Genomic DNA, 21,434 nt, shown 5'->3' with positions numbered 1-21,434 from the left:
ACCACTTTAATCTACGCACCATGGAATGTGTCAAGGTAGATCTCTATACAGGTGGTTTGATTCACACCATCAGCCATGTAATTGGAAGGAAGAACACCTGTCCCAGACTTCATGGCATCATGGGATTGCATTATCTAATCGGAAGGGGATGGCTTCACAAACTTTTATACCTCTAAACATGTTCTGGACCAGGGGTCTTCAAACTTTCCAGGGTCAGTTTACTGTCCTTTAGACTTTAGGGGGACTAGACTGTGTCCAGGGAGAGTAAAGAATGTCCAGGGAGAATAAACAATGCACAATCTTTGGTATTAGGGGGAGAAATAGTTGATGTCAGTGGTAGGAATAGTACCCCATTGTTGATGTCAGTGGCAGGAATTATGCCCCACTGTTGGTGTCAGTGGCAGGAATTATGCCCCACTGTTGGTGTCAGTGGCAGGAATTATGCCTCAAGGGCCATATAAAGGCAAGCTGCATCCGGCCCCAGGGCTACAGTTTGCAGACCACTGTTCTGGACAATCAGCATCTGCCTAGGCACATTTCATGGTGATTGGATTAAGGTGAGTGAGATACCCTTGTGGCTATAAATGCCAGGGTATGTCTCTGACCCCCATTAAAACTGAAGAAGGTAATGCACAAGTAGCAAAGCATCTTCAACATTACATGACAGGTCCAGTTGGTTAGGAGTATGTGCTACTAGCTAGTTTACCAAATGCTGCCCAGATAAATCTTCATGCAGCCAGGCAATACTTCCTCACTTGGCCTGCTAGGCCCCATAACACCGCTTCATGCTCTGTATGGGGTAGTTATTGTGGGTATGAACTTTGTTCTGTATTAAATGGACTTGTAGCCACATTAAAAACAAAATGTATCTCTGCAGTTTTTATGGTTCTTAGTGACCTTCAATGCCACCACCTGATTCTCTGTTTTCAAGTGTAAAATTCAAACACATCTGTTTACCACAGGAAATCAGAGTTTGTAGTTTTGAATCTGATTTTATCTAGTAGCTCATCTCTGGCATACCTTCAAAGTCAGTGATGAAGCATTTGAAATGTGGAGGCAGAGAGACTATCCATCCTATGTACACATGGCTAAACTTGACCTTCATAAAGTCAATCTTCTGTACAAACACAACTGTAAGGAGTTTCAGCTTTGTATCCTTGGCAGTGTTAACTCCTTGAAGTGACTCTTTTATAAAAACAAAAACATGTGCATTTTCATTTTTTAGGACTATTCTCAAGGGCAACCAAGACATTAGGGCTTTGAATACAGAGGAAATATAAAGAGGCCAACCCTGTTCAACTTGCCAGCCAGCTAACCGACAGCATTGGTCAGCAACCCCAGTCTAAAAAATGGCTTTTATCAGCAAGGAACATGGATAGGTATCACTTATCCAGAAGGGGGATAAGAAAGCCAGTTCAATTTGCCAGCCAGTTAGCCAACTATCAAAAAACCAGATTGACCTGTCTAACAACATGCGTTTAAAAACAGGGGTTTAGTTAGCACACATTTCCAAATACATACGGAAGCCACGGGGCCACATCACGGCACCCTGAATTTCTGTGGTCCTAACTCTAGAAATCTTGAGAGTCCTCATAGTAGAGGCACATGCATTTAATGGAGAGACCAAGGGCAGGTGGACCTGAGGGAGCCCACCCCTCGTTAAAGGTACAGGAGCGCACTGGACACCCAGCATATAGCACGATGGCAGCTAGGGTATCCAATGCACCCACAAAACTTATTTTTTGAGGTTTGTGGGTGCATTGGATACCCTAGCTGCCATCGTGCTATATGCTGGGTGTCCAGTGCGCTCCTGTACCTTTAACGAGGGGTGGGCTCCCTCAGGTCCACCTGCCCTTGGTCTCTCCATTAAATGCATGTGCCTCTACTATGAGGACTCTCAAGATTTCTAGAGTTAGGACCACAGATACTCAGGGTCCCGTGATGTGGCCCCGTGGCTTCCGTATGTATTTGCAAATGTGTGCTAACTAAACCGTTTTTAAACGCATGTTGTTAGACAGGTCAATCTGGTTTTTGATAGTTGGCTAACTGGCTGGCAGATTGAACTGGCTTTCTTATCCCCCTTCTTGATAAGTGATACCTATCCATGTTCCTTGCTGATAAAAGCCATTTTTTAGACTGGGGTTGCTGACCAATGCTGTCGGTTAGCTGGCTGGCAAGTTGAACAGGGTAGCCCTATTTATATTTTGCATGCAATGCCCGTCCGTGTTCACTGCTGAAAAAGCCAGTTATAGACCTGGGTCTTTGAATACAAAGGCAACAAAATGGCACATTGGTTTTTGCCAACAGGAGACTTTAGTTCTTAGTGCAGCCTTTGTCAGTGGTGTGTTTTGGTTTTGGGCTGCCCTAGGCAAGGCAAATTGGGTGCCCCTCCCCCCCCCATTCAAATTGGAGCCAGTGATGGATCGAGGAAAGTAATCTAAGGTTTTCACAAAGCTGGGTTTCAAACAGTGTGGCCATCAAGGGCCCCTGGGGGACTTGTACCACCATGACCTCCAGGAACTAAAGTTGATAGCTGAGGATGTGACCCCACAATCTCCAACTAGTGAAGGACTACAAGTCCCAGCATGAACCCCTGAGATCTAAGGATGTGACCACCCCCCGAAAAAATTTGTGGACTACAAGTCCCAGCATGAACCCCTCAGAGCTGAAGGTGTGACCCCCCCCTCCCCAACTAGTGAAGGACTGGAAATCCCAGTATGAACACCTGAGATCTAAGAATGTGCCCCCTCCCTTAAATCGAAGGACTACAAGTCCCAGCATGAACCCCTGAGATCTAAGTATGTGACTTCCTCCCCCCAAAAAATTGAAGGACCACAAGTCCCAGAATGAACCCCTGAGATCTAAGGATGTAACCCCCCTAAAAAAAATCGAAGGACTACAAGTCCCAGCATTAACCCCTGAGATCTAAGGATTTAACATTCCCAAAACTGAAGGACAACAAGTTCAGCTTGAGCCCCTGAGATCTAAGGATGTGACCCCCCCAAATTGAAGGACTACAAGTCCCAGCATGAAGCCCTGAGAGCTAAGGATTTAACATCCCCCAAACGGAAGGACTACAAGTCCCAGCATGAACCCCTGAGATCTAAGGATTTGACATTTCCCAAACTGAAGGACTACAAGTCCCAGCATGAGCCCCTGAGATCTAAGGATGTGACCCCCCCCCCAAATTGAAGGACTACAAGTCCCAGCGTGAACCCCTGAGATCTAAGGTTGTGACCCCTTAGAGCTCATGAGTTCATGCTGGGACCTGTAGTCCTGCACTAGTTGGGGGGTTTGTGGGGGTGTCACATTCTCAGCTCTGAGGGGTTCATTCTGGGACCTGTAGTTCTTCACTTTTGAGGGGGTCACAACACCCAAAAGTGAAGGACTACAGGTCCCAGCATGAACCCCTGAGATCTAAGGATGTGTCCTCCTCCTCCCCCCATCCTTCCAGGGGTGTCAACTGTCCTCTGCTGTCAGCTCATCTGCCATCCTCTCTGTATAGGTCTCTGCCTGGCTTCTTCAGTCACAACACACATGGTTCCATCCCACCTCGGAGTTGAGACCCAGATCCCTTCCCTCTGAGCAATGCTGCTGCAGATGCTGGAGGAGGTGGGCGGAGCTAACCAATAGCAGCAAAGGAGGAAGTAAACGCCTCCTCCGCTTTCATTGCTTGGGCCTCGGGCTCACTCTGCATTAGGTGACGTCACTGGTTACTAGATGCCAGGCGGTCCTAGAAACTAAGAGGCAGTAGCGTCAGCATTGGGACAAGTGAAAATATGTTCCGGTCGGCCGGGACACTAATACTTGATTACTGTCTGTGAGTAAAGAAGCGCTGTGGAGGCCTTTTTTGGAGCATCAGATCAACCCGCGTGTCCCTGCTGCCTGGAGGCAGTGCCGCCCCCCTGAAAAATGCCGCCCTAGGCAAATGCCTTGTTTGCCTTGCGGTAGATGCGCCCCTGGCCTTTGTGGCTGACAACAGGAGGGAGATCTTCCTGCCATGATTTCCAAATTCTGGGCACTTTAGTATTTTTGGTGTTCCTGCTCACCCTTCTATGCTCCAGTTTCTCCTAAAAAAAGAAGACTGAACAGGAAGCATGGGAGCACCTCTTAATACTCTGTAGGTGTGCAGACTCCGGAATTTAAAGTGACACTATGCAATATCCTTACTCTCTTAAAATAATCCATACACATCCACTACTTAAAGTGATTCTAAGGGCTTAAATAAATAAATAAAAAAACATGTCATACTTACCTGCTCTGTGCAGTGGTTTTACACAGAGCAGCCTAGATCCTCCTCTTCTTGGGTCCCCTGTCGGCGCTCCTGGCCCCTCCCTCCTGTTGGGTGCCCCCACAGCAAGCAGCTTGCATGCACACTCCACAGCCGCTCTTTCATGTGTCCATTCACACACAGAGCCATGGCTCGGCCCACCCCTTCTCTCTTCCCATTGGCTCTTTGGCTGTGATTGACAGCAGCGGGAGCCAATGGCATAGAATGCATGAAGGTAAAAAGCCTTGGGCTTTTACAACAACTTTAATGGCAGTTAAATCTATTTTTCATTATTTCTTATTGTTTTTATGTCTCATTGGAACATCCTCTGTGACCTCCGAAACAAAAAATGTCCCTTTCTTTAAAAAATGGCTTCAGAGAATCAACCATATTTGTTATGTGGAAGAACCCACACATGATAACTGTAATTATTCTGCTCACTACTGTAAAATATGTACTGACATTTATTACAGGTACTTATATAGCACCATCATTTCACATATACTGTATATTATACATTCACATCAGACCCTAACCATCAAGGAGCATACAATCCAAGGTCCCTAACTCACATTCATACAGACTAGGGCCAATTTTTTTAGACAGGAGCCAATTAACCTACCAGCATGTCTTTGGAGTGTGGGAGCAAATTGGAGTACCCGGAGGAAACCCATGCAGCCACAGGGAGAACATGCAAATTCCAGGCAGGTCTGCTAGGCAGAAGGGCTAACCATTTAGCCACGGTGCTGCCCAACATAAAACCTATTAAACAGCACCAGGGTACCATCGACCTCACCATAGTTATTTATAAACAAAACACATATCTGTACTGCCTGGCCTTATGGGCCGCCAATAGTTGTCACCGGTCTCTTTTATGTGCTCTATAGAGACATGTTAGAGCATAGGAACATGGGATTGTGATCTATTTGATAATATATATGGTGTGTATCTAATATACACTCACTGGCCACTTTAATAGGTACACCTTGCTAGTACCAAGAAAATATCCCCCCCCCACCATTACACCACCACCACCAGCCAGAACTGTTGATACAAGAATTAGTATTCTGCATACCTTAGTTGTAATGAGTGATTATTTGAGTTGCTGTTGCCTTTCTATCAACTCAAACCAGACTGCCCATTCTCCTCTGACCTCTGACATCAACAAGGCGTTTTTATCCACACAACTGCCACTCATTGAATATTTTCTCTTTTTCAGACCATTCTCTGCAAACCCTATAGATGGTTGTGTGTGAAATCCCAGTAGATCAGTAGTTTTTGAAATACTCAGACCAGCCCATCTGGCACCAACAACCATGCCACGTTCAAAGTCACTTAAATCTCCTTTCTTCCCCTTTCTGATGCTTGGTTTGAACGTCAGCAAGTTGTCTTCACCACATCTAGATGCCTAAATGCATTGAGTTGCTGCCATGTGATTGGCTGATTACAATTTGTGTTACCATGCAATTGAAGAGGTGTACCTAATAATGTGACCGGTGAGTATATATTTCTTTAGTCAGGTTACACTTCCTTGAAGGCACATTAAGGTCCTGTGGAATCAATCTTGCGAAACGCGGTGACCTTTTCAGCCAGTCATCTTTGAAGTTATGTTCAATTCTCTGAATAATTTTGTAATAAGGACGTAGTAACTGTATAGTGGGGACTACATAGCCCCTACTTTTAATGTTACTCTTTTTAACATTCGTGGAAATAAAACGTATGAATTTTTAAGGGTAAGTTCACCTTTTGCACAAAAGTAAAAAATGCAAATTTTTTGCAGTTAAAAAAATGTGCGTTTATTATTTTTCACTGCAGGAGCCTGTAAAGCATTGCACCAACGAACAGCAGATTGCTGGTGCCATGCAGGTCTCCTGCAGGCCAGTCAGTATATCTGCTTGCCCATACGGGATGTACGTGCAAGCAGACATACTGATAGGAAGATTCACATTGAGAACTACAATCAACAGCTGCTTAGGCTGTCGGGACTTGTAATTCATTTATTCACAGAACTCTGTGAATGAATGACACGGCCGTGTGGGCGGAGCCCTGCACGGCCACGCTGTTTTTAAAAACTGAAAAACTAGTGCGGGGAACTTCTCCCGATACTGCAGTCACAGGGAGGGGGGGGGGGAGGCAGCTGGCAGCAGCTTCAGCATTGGGAACATGTTACATGTTCCACCCTAAAAACAGTAAAAAGTAATTGTGTCGTCCCTTGGTACCAGTAAAGTCCTTTTTGTTTTCTCTGTTGGATGTTTTTTTAGATAAACAAACAGACTTTTATCATGGGACTTTTTAGGTACCAAAAAATGAACAAATGAAGTTTAAAAGATAACAATTTATTGACTATATAAAAAGCAGAATCACAAGATTAAAATCTTGCAAAATAGTAGTAGTCCTTGTGATTCATGTTAGCTCGGAGTGAATACTCCAACATGTTTTGCCTCCTGTGGCTCCTTCATGGAGATTTATTGACTAGATGGATGTATACTATATAAATGAAACAAGAATAATATCTACTTAATAATATCTACAGTACATGAAAACTAAAGTTAATCACAAGGACTACTACTATGATTTTAATGTTATGATTCTGATTTTATGTAATCAGTAAATTGTTTTTTTTAACTTTTTTTTGGTACCTAAAAATCCCATAATAAAATTCTGTTTGTTTATAAATACAGTAAATAATAGGCTTGCTGATTTGCTTTTAAAATTACTCCCACTTATCTGGATGTTGCCTCAAACCCATCTTAATCATTCAGTAATATATTATGTTTAGCCTGAATGAGTGTTTTTTTTATGTTCTTATGGTTGTATTGAGACCAGAATTCCCTATTCCCCAATCCCTACACCTCCCTACCTCCCCTATTTCTTTTCCTATTCCTACTCTGGCTTATTTCTTTTTTCCTCTTTTTACATATTTATTTTTAATCAGCACTAACATATCCTTAATGAATATATCCAAGTATCTCATATACTCAAGTAGTATTGTCAGTTGTGGATACACAGAGGTTGATTTACTAAAACCGGAGAGTGAAAAATCTGGTGCAGCTCTGCATAGAAACCAATCAGATTCCAGGTTTTATTGTCAAAGCTTAACTGAACAAGCTGAAGTTAGAAGCTCATTGGCTACCATGAACAGCTACACCAGATTCTGCATTCTCCAATTTTAGTAAATCAACCCCATTGTGTTACTTCTTTCCTGAACAAGGGTCTTCATTGCAGGGTAACCAGGTGTTTTTTCCTGAAAACTGGAGATTTAAAATGACTGAAAATTATTTAAACATTACCATAACACTATTAATGCATTTTATAATATAATAATATATTATATATTTAACCAGTTCCCGCCCAGCCAATAATAAAATGACGACTGGATGGAACTTTCGTTGATCCGGATGGATGTCATATGAAGACCTCACGTGTGCCCATAGAGCTGATGACCGATTTGTGTACTGGCCCATTGACCAATCACAGCAGGTCACATGACAATTGTAAACAATGGATGGCTTCCTTTCATCATTTCATTCATTGTATACTATTGTGTTGCTACCTGTGATTGGTCACAGTAATCATATGGTACAGACTGGGCCAATCACAGCCCATCTGTGCCATGTGATTACCTATGGCCAATCACAGCTAATCACAACAAAAACACTATGGTAGACCATATGGGAATACATAAACCACTCTATGCCTGGCCTATTGTAATATGACAGCCATGTGACACTTTCCTTCTTCTTCCCAGAACGTGCCCTGCACACAGCCATGCAGCCATGCTGCTGGGTCCATCGCAGGTACCATGGGATCGCTGTGACCAATCATAACAGATCACATGACAATTGTAAACAATGAATGGCTTCGATTCATGCCATTCATTGTGTACAATTGTGTTGCTAGCTGTGATTGGTCACAGTGTTCACATGGTACAGACAGGGCCAGTCATAGCCCATCTGTACCATGTGATTAGCCGTGGCCAATCACAGCTAATCACAACAAAAACAGTGAATGAATCGATTTCATTCAGTTAAATGCTTGCCTATAGCAGTGAAATGCATTGCTACAGACAATCAAAATATCTAAAAGAAAAACTACTGATCACTTCCCCAGAGTAGTACAATGTTACTTGTTACAATGTTACAGAGTAGTACAATGTAAAAAGTGTGTGTGTGTGTATATATATATATATATATATATATATATATATATGTATATGTGTGTGTGTGTGTGTGTGTTTTTTCACACAGTCAGCAGTCAGTTATATGATGACACTGCACTGGTGACAGTATATAAAACAAAATGGTGACTTTTTTTTTTTTTTATTCTTCAGCTTCCAAAAAATTGGGACAAAAAAGTACAATATCAAAAAACTTGCCACATCTCTCACTAAATACAGCAGACTGTATACTTTCCAAAAAGGGGTCATTTGGGGGATATCTGCACCATCAGACACTTTTGGGCCTCAAGAAATGAGATCAGCACATCAGGATTGATCGATTTTCAGACATATACCATAGTTTGTAAACTCTATAACTTTCCTACAGATTACATATTATATACTAATTTGGGTTATTTTTCACCAAATAAATGTAGCAGAATACATTTTGGTTTAAATTTATGAACAACAATTATTTATTTGCAAACTTTTACAACAGAAAGGAAGAAAAACTTTTTTTTTTTTCAAAATTTGTGGACTTTTTTTGTTATTTTAACAAAAAATAAAAACCACAGTGGTGATGAAATAGTACCAAAAGAAAGTTCTAGTTGTGTGAACAAAATGATAAAAATTTAGTTTGGGTACAGTGTCACATGACCACGCAACCTTTCAATCAAACTGTGAGACCGCTGAAAGCTGAAAATTGGCATGGGCAGGAAGGGGGCAAAAGCATCTATTTAAGTGGTTAATATAATAAAATAGTAAAGTATTAAAATAATATAAAAAGTAATATAATGATATATTAGCTTGAGATTTTCGTGATTGTGTTTAGATCTCCTAGACTTGCTTTGTGAACCATCTCCAGCAAATGTACAAATTTTTTGTGGGGTAAAGTTTGATGTCATTAACCACTTCCCGACCGGCCGTTGCATATAAACGGCCGGACGGTGGCACTGCAGGGTCGGGTGGCCGTCTATAAACGGCCTCCCCGCACCCTGCTTGTGCGCGCTCCCTGGGAGCGCGCAGCACCGCGATCCGGTGCCCGCTGTGTCCTCCGGACACAGTGAAACACCGATCGTCGGACGGGACCTCTGTACGAGGTCCCGATCATGTGATCACTGATTGGCCAATCAGTGATCACATGCAAAGTAGTAAGCAAGATGTCACTTGTGACATCATTGCTTACTACGTGTGAAATCTGTGAATGATCACAGAGGTCACATGGTACAAGCCTATTCACAACAGGCTTGTACCATGTGACAAGCTGTGACCAATCACAGCTCAGTCAGTAATTCTCAATGACTGCAGGAATGCACACAGAGAGAAAGAGAAATGATTGCTTTTATATCCTATATGGTTGTAAAAGCAATGTGTAAAAAAAAAAAAAATTATCACCCCCCCACAAGTAGTACAGTGTCACCATGGTGACACTGTACTGCTAGGGTGACAGTATGTAAAAAAAAAATAAAAAAAATAAAAAATAATATAAAAAAATAAAATAAAAATGTAAAAAAAAATGTTTAAAAATTATAATTTTTGTTATAAACTAATTTGGATTTTTTTTTTTTTACTAAAAAGATAACGGAATAAATTTTGGCAAAGATTTATGATGAAATATTCATTATTTGCAAAATTTTATAAAAAAAACACTTTTTTTCAAAATTTGTGGACTTTTTCATTTACATAGCAAAAAAAATAAAAATCCCAGCGGTGAATAAATACCACCAAAATAAAGCCTTATCTGTTTCAAAAAAATGGTAAAAAATTCATTTGGGTACAGTATTGCATGACCGCGCAATTGTCATTCAAAGCGTGATAGCGCTGAAAGCTGAAAATTGCCCTGGTCAGGAAGGGGGTAAAAGTGTCCGGTCTTGAAGTGGTTAAGGACAGCAGTTGGAATTAGCAATTTTAACAGTATCCTTCAGGCGAACAGGATTTTTTAATTCTGTACAGCCAGTTTTGTTATCCAGCTATCAGGGATTAGTTTTGTGATCTGTGACGGCTCCAGTTTCAACTAGTAATCAAGAACTAAAATAGTTATGGCATGGTGATCAAATGAAGTTTGTTAGCAAACATTTCTCTTCCAGTGCCAGAAGTCACAGAATTTCTTTCTGTGCTTAATATGAGCCCGGGTTCACACTGATGCGGTGTGGAATTCTCAGTGTTTTCTGTGTGAATTTTTGTCGCATCAGAATCGCACCCCATTCATGTGAACCGCTGCGGGTGTGTATGTTAAGTTAACAACACCCTGAAATCAGTTTGCAAAATGCAGTGTGATGTGCAGAATCGGATCGCATGTTTATTCACACCTATGCGATCCGATTCTGCACATCACACTAGTGTTGTCCAAAAAAAGGGTTCTGCACCTTTTTGGTGCGTATGCGGTGCGATTTGAGCCATACAAAATGTATGGCTCCAATTGCATCCCACACAATTCGCATGTGATTTGCACAGGAATGCGGTGCGGTTCCTGTGTGAATCACATGCAATATACCGCACAAGTGTGAATCCAGCCTCAATCATTTAAAAGCTGTTACAGTGTTAAAAAAAAAAAAATGTTCCCGTGTATCAAACCTGAGCACAATATTTATTACATCAGGGTACAATTAATAACCTTAGTCCTTAAAGTGAACCTGTGCCCAAACCATGCATTGTATAACTTGGTCTCCTCTCTCTGTAGCCATAAGCGCTGTGAAGAAATGTGTCTTCAAAGTTCACAACAGAGGCACAGAAAACCATTTTTTTTCTATTGCTTTCTACTTCATCAGAATCCTTCTGCCATCCTTCTAATGTTAGCACACAGCAAATGTTTCTAAGCTGCTAGAAACTGACTAAAACCCAGCTTTAGAGTTTTTGTTGTGATCTTTAAGGGTCTTGAGAATAAATTACTCCATAGTAAAAAGCAGCTATAGAGGTCATGGATGGTTTGCTTGAAAGTTCTTTTACTATTTGTTAAGATAATCTTAAAAAAGCAGAAAAAAATATTTAGGTTTAAAAAGTAGTCATGGAGCTTTCATCAATTTAACTGACACCTACTAATGCTGCTAAATTTTTGGGCATCTTTGCATCAGTGATCTCTAGTTATGAAGGGGTTAATGTTTTCTTTGCAATGCTTTTTGTTATATCCTAATTCCAGGACCTTACCTCTACCTGTGTACCATCTACCTGTTCGAGTTGACATTTTCTCAATATCCTTTTTTTATATCTACAGTATATCCTATCAAGTCAAAATAATTCTACATCATTTCTTGCTATTAGTAATAATGGCAAAACCTCTTTCTACATCATCCACCAGATCCTTAATAAATACTGAGAAGAACTGGGCCCAACATTTATCCCTGGGATACACCATTGCTAACTTTGCCTATTTTGAATATGTTCTGTTCACAATGACTCTTTGTTTTCTGTCCTTAGAGTAGAAGAAAAGGCATAATATAAAAATATTCCGAATGCTACCTCCAGCATTGCTTTCATGCTCATTTGCATTTAAAGAGGATCTTCACCCCCTTTATTTTTTTTCTATCCCCTTTTGTCTTATCTTTGGAAGACATACTCATGTCCAGTGAATCCAGTATTGTTCTGCTGAGGTCTCCACCTTGCTGCCAAATGCCAGGTCTCAGACCATCAACTTCCATTCCTATGTCCTGAAGAGCTGACAGTCTCTTCCAGGTTCTTGTAGACACCAGGGGCGGACTGACCATTTGGAAACTCAGGCACTGCCCGAGGGCCCAGGGTCAGTAGGGGGCCCCATGAGATGCCCCTGGTACCTTTTTCATAGGCTTTTTTGAGTTTGGGAAAGGACACAGGGGCCCCATGATCCCCTATTGCCCGGGGCCCCATGAGTTGTCAGTCCGCCCCTGGTAGACACCCCACAATTACTGACCACCATGTCTGCTCTCCAGTCACTGTAAGTCCCTGCTCCTACAGACTCCTGTGATGGGAGAGGGGTATTCAAGGAGGCTGCTGGAGCAGGACACATTATTCTTGCCTAGGTGACAACAGTGTCAGGGGGCAAACCAGGAGTAAAAAAAAAATAACAATTGTCTATTTTAAATTGCAGAGGGCTGCAGTGGGGAAAAGTCCATCTGTGGAGTGAAGACCCACTTCCGCTAATACAAATCTGCATTTAAATACCTTTTTGTTGCTTTATATGCGGTCACATGACTGCTACCCATTGGTTCTCATGCTGTGCTTGGTGAGAAGCAGTTAGAACTTCATCACTGACATGAAAACAGGAAAAGAGTTGGGGAAGAGCTATAATTGACTGTGTACTCAGGGATGTTGGAGCAAATACTGGCGAATGCACCCAAGATTTACTGTATGTTCCCCTCATCTCTGAGCATTGCTAGAGCATGGCAATAGGTGACTGGATGGGCCCAGAATTTTTGAATGGATTATGAAGAGCCAAAACTTTCAGGTACTAATAGTGCTGGGGAGGTCAGCCATTTCAATAGCAACTGAATGGCATTGTAGGCCCAGAGCAGAAAGAATATTATTAGCAGGTAAATGTCAGGATAACCAGGTAATTGATTTTCACTTTCTTAAAGTGATTTTAAAGGCTCTGGTTTTTTTTCATAAAATAAAAAAAATAAGTTATAATTACCTGCTCTATGCAAGGATATTGCACAGAGTGGTCCCTTACCTTATCTTCTGAGGTCCCTCTGCTGGTGCTGTCCACTCCTCTTCTTCTCCTATTGCCCCCTCAGCAAGCAATGCGCTGAGAAGGAACTTATGCACTTGCTCCCAAACTGGGCTGCGTGCGTACGTAGACACACACAGTGTGGCTCAGCCCTGTCCCCTGCTCCCTCATCACTGGATTTGACTGACAGCAGCAGCAGCCATTGGCTCCCACTGCTCTCAGTGCCTCCAGTGAATAAAGGAAGAGGGGAGAAGAGCTACAACAAATGAGCACAGCACTGGATTAAAACCTTTTGACTTTAAACCACTTTAATCTAAGAAGACAATCATATATATCTAATGTCCATATTTTATTTGAAACGTGCAATAGAATTTTTTTAATGTTTGCCTGGAGAGACACTTTAATGTGTATTAAAAAAAAGCTCTTTTTTATTTTATTTTTGGATAGCATACAGAAGGTTTATAATTCCAGCTAGGTTTTTATTACTGTCTGTATTCCCATTAGGGAGAATTACTCTCCCTGTTTGTCCTGCGACCATTGTCAGTGGGACTGAAATAGAGGAAAAAGTCAGGTCAGCTCAGGAAGATTTTCATAGGAAATCTCCCCCTTTAAGACATAAGCCTGAGAAATACAAATCCATCAGGAAATGGAAGCTGTGTGACCCTTATGTGGTCCCTCAGAAAGCACAAAGAGGGAATCTGACTGCCGAACAGAAGTAGTTACGTTTAGATAACACCTTAGACACTAGCAAAAAAAACCTGGAGTTTGACTTAATGGGGAGGAGTTATAACTTGAAGGGGACTTCCTCGCTTATCTTTTTTGCCAGTGTCCAATCACCTGATGGTGCCAGCATAACATATTTGAACATGCTATGTGTCCAAGGATGTATGAAAAACAAATCCAAAATTTATTTCTGTTGTCACCAGAATATGAACAGAAGGTTAATCTTCCTCCCAAAAAACGTGTTCCTTCACTTTGAATTTCCCTCACAGGCAGGGCCGCTGCTTCCACTAGGCAAACTAGGTAGCTGCCTAGGATGCACTGTCACCTAGGGGAGCCTGGGCGCAGTGCAGGTCGGCACTCTCTCTGCGTGGCCTATGGACCTCTTGTATGAATTCTTTATTTCTCTGCATAGTCCCCCTCTCCTCATACACAGGGAATGATGAGATCTTTACTCTACACAATTGTCTCACAGCCTGTCCACACACATGACCATTTAGACAGAGGAAGATGCCGGGTGTCTGGGGCCAGTGTAGCAGCTGAGCTGCTGCTCCTTCCAGTGTTCTTGTCAGACTCGGTCCCTTACTGCAAGCCAGCTGGTGGCTGCTGATCACTGTGGAGGTTTTTAAACTGTCTCCTTTTTTTTTGTTTCTCTGATTGGTTAATACAGTTAATTTATATTTGGTTAATATATATATTGTATTTAATATTAGTGCTGGTGGTATCTTATTGCACTTATTTTTGCAAACTAAAATAAATTTTGCAGCTTCATGTTTTTTTATTTATAATCTTCTACTGTTTTTTAAAATCTTTATGTATTCATTTTTTTTTCGGGTGCTGGAAGTAGCTGGTCTTGCCTATGGTGCAAAATAGTCAAGCACCGGCCCTGCTCACAGAAAATTTCCTTAATTATTGAGAGATTCTACAGGAAATACAGTGAAGGAAAATCTACCCAATAGGACATGATAAAAGTCTGACAACAGCTCCAAACATTTTTCTTCTATATCCAAAAACAAGTAAAATTTTTGGCCGAAGTTGGGCAATACATTACACTCAATCAGGCAGACCCTCACAATGCACAATTGGTAAATGTCAATCTAACAGGTCAGATCTGAAAAAGAAAATCTCACTCTGTGGGGCCAGCATTACCTTGGAGGCATGGATTGATTTCTAATTTATTCAGAACAGAGCTGTGCCTGAAGCAATATTGTAAAGGTCAATCTGAATCCTGCACAGAAAAAAACAGCTGAACCCCTGGCTTCGGGTCTGGGGATAGTGGTGCAGGCTCCATATTTGGTGTTTGGACATAAAGCTAAGTTCAGCACCATCTGAATCTCTTCCAAACTACAGTTTTTGTGTTTTTTTTTTTAAGTGCTCGCGTTAATCAGAATGTGTTGTTCCTGGAAATGGTGATGAACTCATGGTGTAATCTATAAGCTATCCATTGGTGGTGTCTCATCGCATTTTCAGCTTTATGAGCTTATTTAAAGGAAACCTGTGCTAAGAAAACTAGGTAGACTCTCACTGATGATGTCCTTTGCTAAATATCAATTATTTAGCAGGAAATGAGGATCCATGAATAACAGGATCAGATCATATACAGGGCCTAGATTCTTTCCCAAGCCAATATTTAAGTATATATAAAGCCAAATCTTTTTTTTGGTATTGGGTTGGGTAGGAATGGCTTAGATGTGGAACTGCTTTTAGAGGGGTAAATAACATTTTGTATTGTGAATATTAAAAACTCCCTTTGGTTACCAATGGTTGCTACATTGAAAAACAGATAAAAATGAAGTATTTTATCTCTTAGATTGTAAGCTCCAAGGTCCTCCTAACCCTCATGTATTGAACTGTATTGTTGTTGTATTGTCTCCCGTTATATTGTAAAGTGCTGCGCAAACTGTTGGCGCTATATAAATCCTGTATAATAATAATAATATTAACCTCAAGTTCAGAATTGTCAATATAATATGGGTGGAGCTATTGCTGACCTCCATCTAAAAATGCTAGTTTCCTGGCTATATCAGGGTTAAATACTTCCTGAAACACTTATTTAGAACAAGCATGCAATGTAGAAAAGTTCTAACTTCTTATCTGCATACTTTTTCTGAGTCTGTGACTTAAAAAATACAGAAGGTAATGGCTCAACTTGGCAGTCATGGTTTTTTAGAGAACAATGTCAGCATTGGCAGCCTGTTTTTCTCAATTCAGGATTCCCTAAAAAACAGAAGTTATGAATATGCTATTGATTTTATTACAAATCTAAAAATGTAGGGTGTTATGCCTCATTTAAAGACAATTGGATACAATAGGATAACATTCCTGACTTCCATATGAACAAGCTAGCTGCCTGGCTGTTAGGCTGATCCTGTATTTATCATGCTCTTTAAGTTCCTGTATGCAACAAATCAGGACTCCAGATTTCAGTCACTTACCAATTCCAAGGAACGATGTATGTTCTCGGCATGAGGATGGAGTGTTTTCTGTCTTCATTCTAAGTGATTTTATTATTTAAATTTAATACCTAAAAAGCAGAGGAATCGTGGGTTAAAATTCTTTAAATTCATAAATTAAATGTAATTGTATGTTGGCATTTATCAAATTAATGTCAATATTTTATAAATTTGATAAATGATAAAAAGCCGTTAAAATGCTCAGCAGCATGAGATTAAACTCTCTTAGGTAGATTAGCAGGAGATAGGATTAGATTTGATTTACAAAAAATATTAACAATGTATGTGCATAATATTTTCAGCCAAAAATGAATGCTTATCCACTAAGGAGGACAGCCATATCCATGTAAACAATGATTCCCCAGGAAAACCTATATTCGTCAAGTGGTCTCTCCCCTGAAATTGGTCAAACAAGGGGTGTCTGTAGAGGTCACAGTGTGACCATGAACACATGACCATTTCCTGATCCAATCATGTCATATATATGGGTAATCCTGAAGAATATGCAAGTAAGTAAGATTCGTGCTTCAATTTATTTATCAAAATGTATTATTTAAGTTGCAAATTTGCATTTAACAGGTAGGAATAGCCTACTAAACCGAGCAAAGGTAGACACACAATTAAAGTGACAAAGGTAGGTACAACTAGAAATACATTTGTAGAAATAATTGGGTAGTAAGGAGAAGTCACAATGCAAAATATATACAGATACACAGCTGAAAGAATACTGCAATGGCCAAGTGCTGGATACCATGTAGTTTTGATGATTAAAAAATAATAATGATTTTTAATATTGCTTGTGCTTTTTAATGAATTACAAATACGGGTGACATTTGTATTTCAAGGAAAGGGAGATCACAAATTGCAATAAATACTCATCTACTGTATAATACTACACTATATTATTATTATTATTAATATTATAAGACATTTTTTGTTATCAGTTAAAATAATTGCTAATAATACAAAACAGTACAATATAGTATTATTACTATTGGTTGTTATTGTTGTTATTATTACTTATAATGATAATAATTATTATTATTATTATTGTTATTGGTATTATTATTATTATTATTATTTTACCTTGGGTTGTAATATTCATTCTATCTTCCTAGATTGTAAGCTCCAAGGAGCAGGGCCCTCCTATCCCTCTTGTATTGAACTGTATTGTTACTGTATTGTCTCCCGTTATATTGTAGAGTGCTGAGTAAACTGTTGATGCTATATAAATCCTGTATTATAATAATAATAATACTTCGTGATTTCACACAAGATTCACACATTTTCTAATTGCATTCAACTGGGAAAATGTGTAAATCCTAGAGGGAGTTGTATGAATTTTGAGTGAAAACATTTATGAATAGACCTATTTTTACTTAATGTGATAAGTTATTTGGATCCAGCAAGATTATAAATAAACAGTAAATTTAAGTACATGAAAAAAAAACTTTATTACTTAAGTCATTGTTAAGAAACATGTATTATAAATTACTGAAAATGTTTCATTTAATATGTAACCAAAATGAACAAGATATAGTTCTATATTTTTTTCCTTAAATATACAATAAATTAACGGATGCAATATGAGCTTTATTAAATATGTTTTGCATTGTACATGCTTTTTTTTGTGGTAATATTGTGGAATAAAATATAATATTTCGGTAGATCTTAAAATGTTAGAGATCAATTTAAATTATTAACAAAATACAATATTACAAAATTATCCAAAACTATCCATTTATATATATTTAATTCAATGTATATAACTTATATAATATATTATATAATTGATACAATGTAACACAGACATTTTAGTTTAAAAAAATAGGCAGACACAAGGATAGCATATGATAATAATACCAATAACACTTCAACAGTCATTAGAGCAATGATAAATTGATTCCCTTTATCAAACCTAAAATATGCAAAAGATTTTTGTTTTTTTTATCATATAGGAGCACTGAATATTTTCATGTTAATATTATCATTGTTATTAGATCTAGGAGTGAAAGTGACAAAATATTTCTATTTCTTATTTTCATTATGTTAAAAGTATTCATCTTATATGTTCTAGTAATTACTTTCCAATTACAGTCTGTAAAATAAATAATCCCCTATGTGTATTTTAAGATATATATATATATATATATATATATATATATATATCTTAATAATAAAAAATATTGCAAAGAAAACACATACTTTAAATGATTAATATTATTATAATTATTATTAGTGGTAGTGTTAGTAGTAGTATTAAATAATAATAATACTTTATTTTTCTTATGTTTTTTACAATAATGCTCATAGCGAATAGAATATACAAAGAATTCAGATTTTTACACCTCCACCTCTATTTATTCTGCCATATATTATGCTTTTATAAAACATATCTTAAAAGTATGCTGTTCAATGCATTTGTTATATTGTCTCTACCAATTAAGACATATTGGCCCATAGGGAAAATGAAGATCTCAAGCTTTATATTAAAAGTGAGTGAATGGCTCTCTACTTCTGGTGCATGGGTGATTTAAATAGTTAGGATTTATGAAGACAGCTATCAACTGACAATCTTAGCAGCTCATTATATTTAATTAAATGATGAATGGCTAATATGTGTATCTTTTTGCCAGATACAATTTTAAAAAAATGATGTGTTGGGGCTCAAATGATTTCCACAATGTAATAAGTTAAAGTCCAATATATAATCCAGCACAAGTCAAAAATACGTCAATTTATCTAGCACTGATAACCCTCTTCTTACCTGATCTGTATTTTTCTGCTTCTCCAGACACTCTATTGTATTCCACTATTTCTGTTTTTATCTCTATGCAAGATGTTTAATTCCTTCTCAAAAGCAGGAAGATTCTTTCCCAGTTCATCATGACAACTTGCAGCATCCATCATCTGAGGGTTCTGAAAAGCGAAGAGAAAAGGAGAGGGAGGGGTGGAAGATAAAGGAGGGCTGGTCAAATATTCTGACATGGGGAAAATAGATGGTTAATCAAAAAGATTAGTTGTTGCTTATCGACAATGGGTTAATCATTTTTTTTTAATCTATTACATTAGTAAAAAGATGGAAACTTGAATTGATTGTAGCCGTATTAGTGCATTTGCGACAGAAACAATTGAGTACTGACGTGATACTTTTTTTATTTGCACTAACATACAATTTTGAGGACAAGCTTTTGGGGAATGTCCCCTTCTTCAAGGTCCAGGCAGGTAACAATTTAGTATTTTTGTAAATTTTTGCTATTAATGAATATATTATTTAGCAAGTTATTTTCTCATAAAAACAAACAAAAATACAGTATTGAACTGTAACGTATAAGGCCTCATGCACACTGGATATTTTTGATGCTGCTCTTAGGGGCGTCTGCCGTTTCTTTGGGGGTTTTTTCTGCCTCTAAATGCCCCTGCAAGGTAGCTTATGTGTCCATGCACACATAGGCAATTAGAGGAGTTTAGAGGCAGGGGCATTTAGAGGTAGAAAAAACCCTACTGCCAGTGCATCAAAGAGCAGAAAAAACACCTGGGTGTGAAAACACGTATTAACCACTTGAGCTCCAGAGGATTTACCCCCCTTAATGACCAGGCCTCTTTTTGCTACTCGGCACTGCACTAATTCAACTGATAATTGCACCGTAATGCAATGCTGCACCCAAACAAAATTTACGTCCTTTTTTTCACACAAATTGAGCTTTCTTTCGGTGGTATTTGATCACCTGTGCGCTTTTTATTTTTCACGCTATAAATAAAAAAAGGACAAAAATTTTGAAGAAAAACAGTATTTTTTACTTTCAGCTATAAAAAAATATATAGTAAACTAAAAGTTAGTTATAAATTTAGGCCAAAATGTATTCTGCTACATGTTTTTGGTAAAAAAAATCCCAATAAGTGTATATTGATTGCTTTGTGTGAAAGTTATAGTGTCTACAAACTATTGTATAGATACTGCAATTTACGCCATTTGTTTGCTATACAGCACTGCGCTAGTTTAACGGACAATTGCGCGGTCATGCAATATGGTACATAAATAAAATTGATGTCCTTTTTTACACACAAATAGAGCTTTCTTTTGGTGGTATTTGATCACCTGTGCAATTTTTATTTTTGGTGCTATAACCAGAAAACCTTTGAAGAAAAAACTTTTTTTTGAAAAAAACAATATTTTCTCATTTCGGTCATAAAAAAAATCCCAAAAAATAAAATTTCATCATAAATTTAGGCAAAAATGTATTCTGCTACATGTTTTTGTTAAAAAATTCCCAATAAGTGTGTGAAAGTTATAGCGTCTGCAAAATATGGTATAGATAATGGAATTTACACAGCTTTTACTTTCTGACTGCCCATCACATTTCTTGAGGTGCTAAAATACCCTCAAATGACCCCTTTTCGGAATGTAGACACCCTAAGCTATCTGCTGAGAGGCATATTGAGTCCATGGAAGATTTATTTTTTTGACACAAGTTTCTGGAAAATGACAAAACATTTTTTTTCTTTTTTTTTTACACAAAGTTGTCATTTAAATTATTTATTTCTCGCACAAGCCATGGGTATATGTGGAAATACACCCCAAAATACATTCTGCTACTTCTACCGAGTATGGGGATACCACGTGTGTTAGACTTTTTGGGAGCCTAGCCACATACAGGAGCCTGAAATCCAATGACCACTTTGAAAGCCTGAAGGTGCGCGTACTTCCTCATTTCACTTCCTCACCACCTATCACAGTTTTGAAGGCCCTGACATGCCAGGATAGCACCAAACCCCCCCAAATGACCCCTTTCTGGAAAGTAGACACACCAAGGAATTTAAAAAGAGGCATGGTGAATATTTTGCAGATCTCATTTTTTTCTGACAAGGTTTTGAAATATAAAAAAAAATGGAAAAAATAAGTTTTTGTTTTTTTTCTTCATTTTCCAAAAACTCGTGGCAACAAATGAGATCTGCAAAATACTTACAGTTCTTTTTATCAAATTCCTTGGGGTGTCTACTTTCCAAAAAGGGGTCATTTGGGGGGGGGGGGTTAGGTGCTATCCTGGCATTTCAGGGCCTCCGAAACTGTGATAGGTAGTCTGGAAGTGTAATGAGGAAATAAAGCCCTTTAAAAGCCTGAAGGTGCTTATTGGATTTTGGGGTCCTGTGCGCGGCTAGACTACCAAAATGTCTCTGACATGTGATACCCCCATA

At 38.8% G+C, this 21,434-nt stretch overlaps 1 protein-coding gene across 1 annotated transcript in view; it reads right to left on the bottom strand.

Moving 5' to 3' along the window:
- Positions 1–19,151, bottom strand: part of LOC149448675 (LIM homeobox transcription factor 1-alpha-like) — an 81,074-nt gene extending 61,923 nt beyond the window's left edge. The window contains exons 1-2 of the mRNA XM_089651749.1: positions 19,006–19,151; positions 16,221–16,309 (exon numbers count right to left, since the gene is read on the bottom strand). Coding sequence (XP_089507875.1) covers positions 16,221–16,278 — 58 coding nt within the window. The 5' untranslated portion in view covers positions 16,279–16,309; positions 19,006–19,151. The remainder of the gene's footprint in view (positions 1–16,220; positions 16,310–19,005) is intronic.
- Positions 19,152–21,434: the final 2,283 nt, after the last annotated feature.

This window comes from Staurois parvus, unplaced genomic scaffold (genome assembly GCF_062004578.1).
Source record: "Staurois parvus isolate SC_StPar_1 unplaced genomic scaffold, SC_StPar_1.0 ptg000662l, whole genome shotgun sequence".
Lineage (NCBI taxonomy): Eukaryota > Metazoa > Chordata > Amphibia > Anura > Ranidae > Staurois > Staurois parvus.
This window is presented reverse-complemented; position numbering and strand designations above follow the sequence as displayed.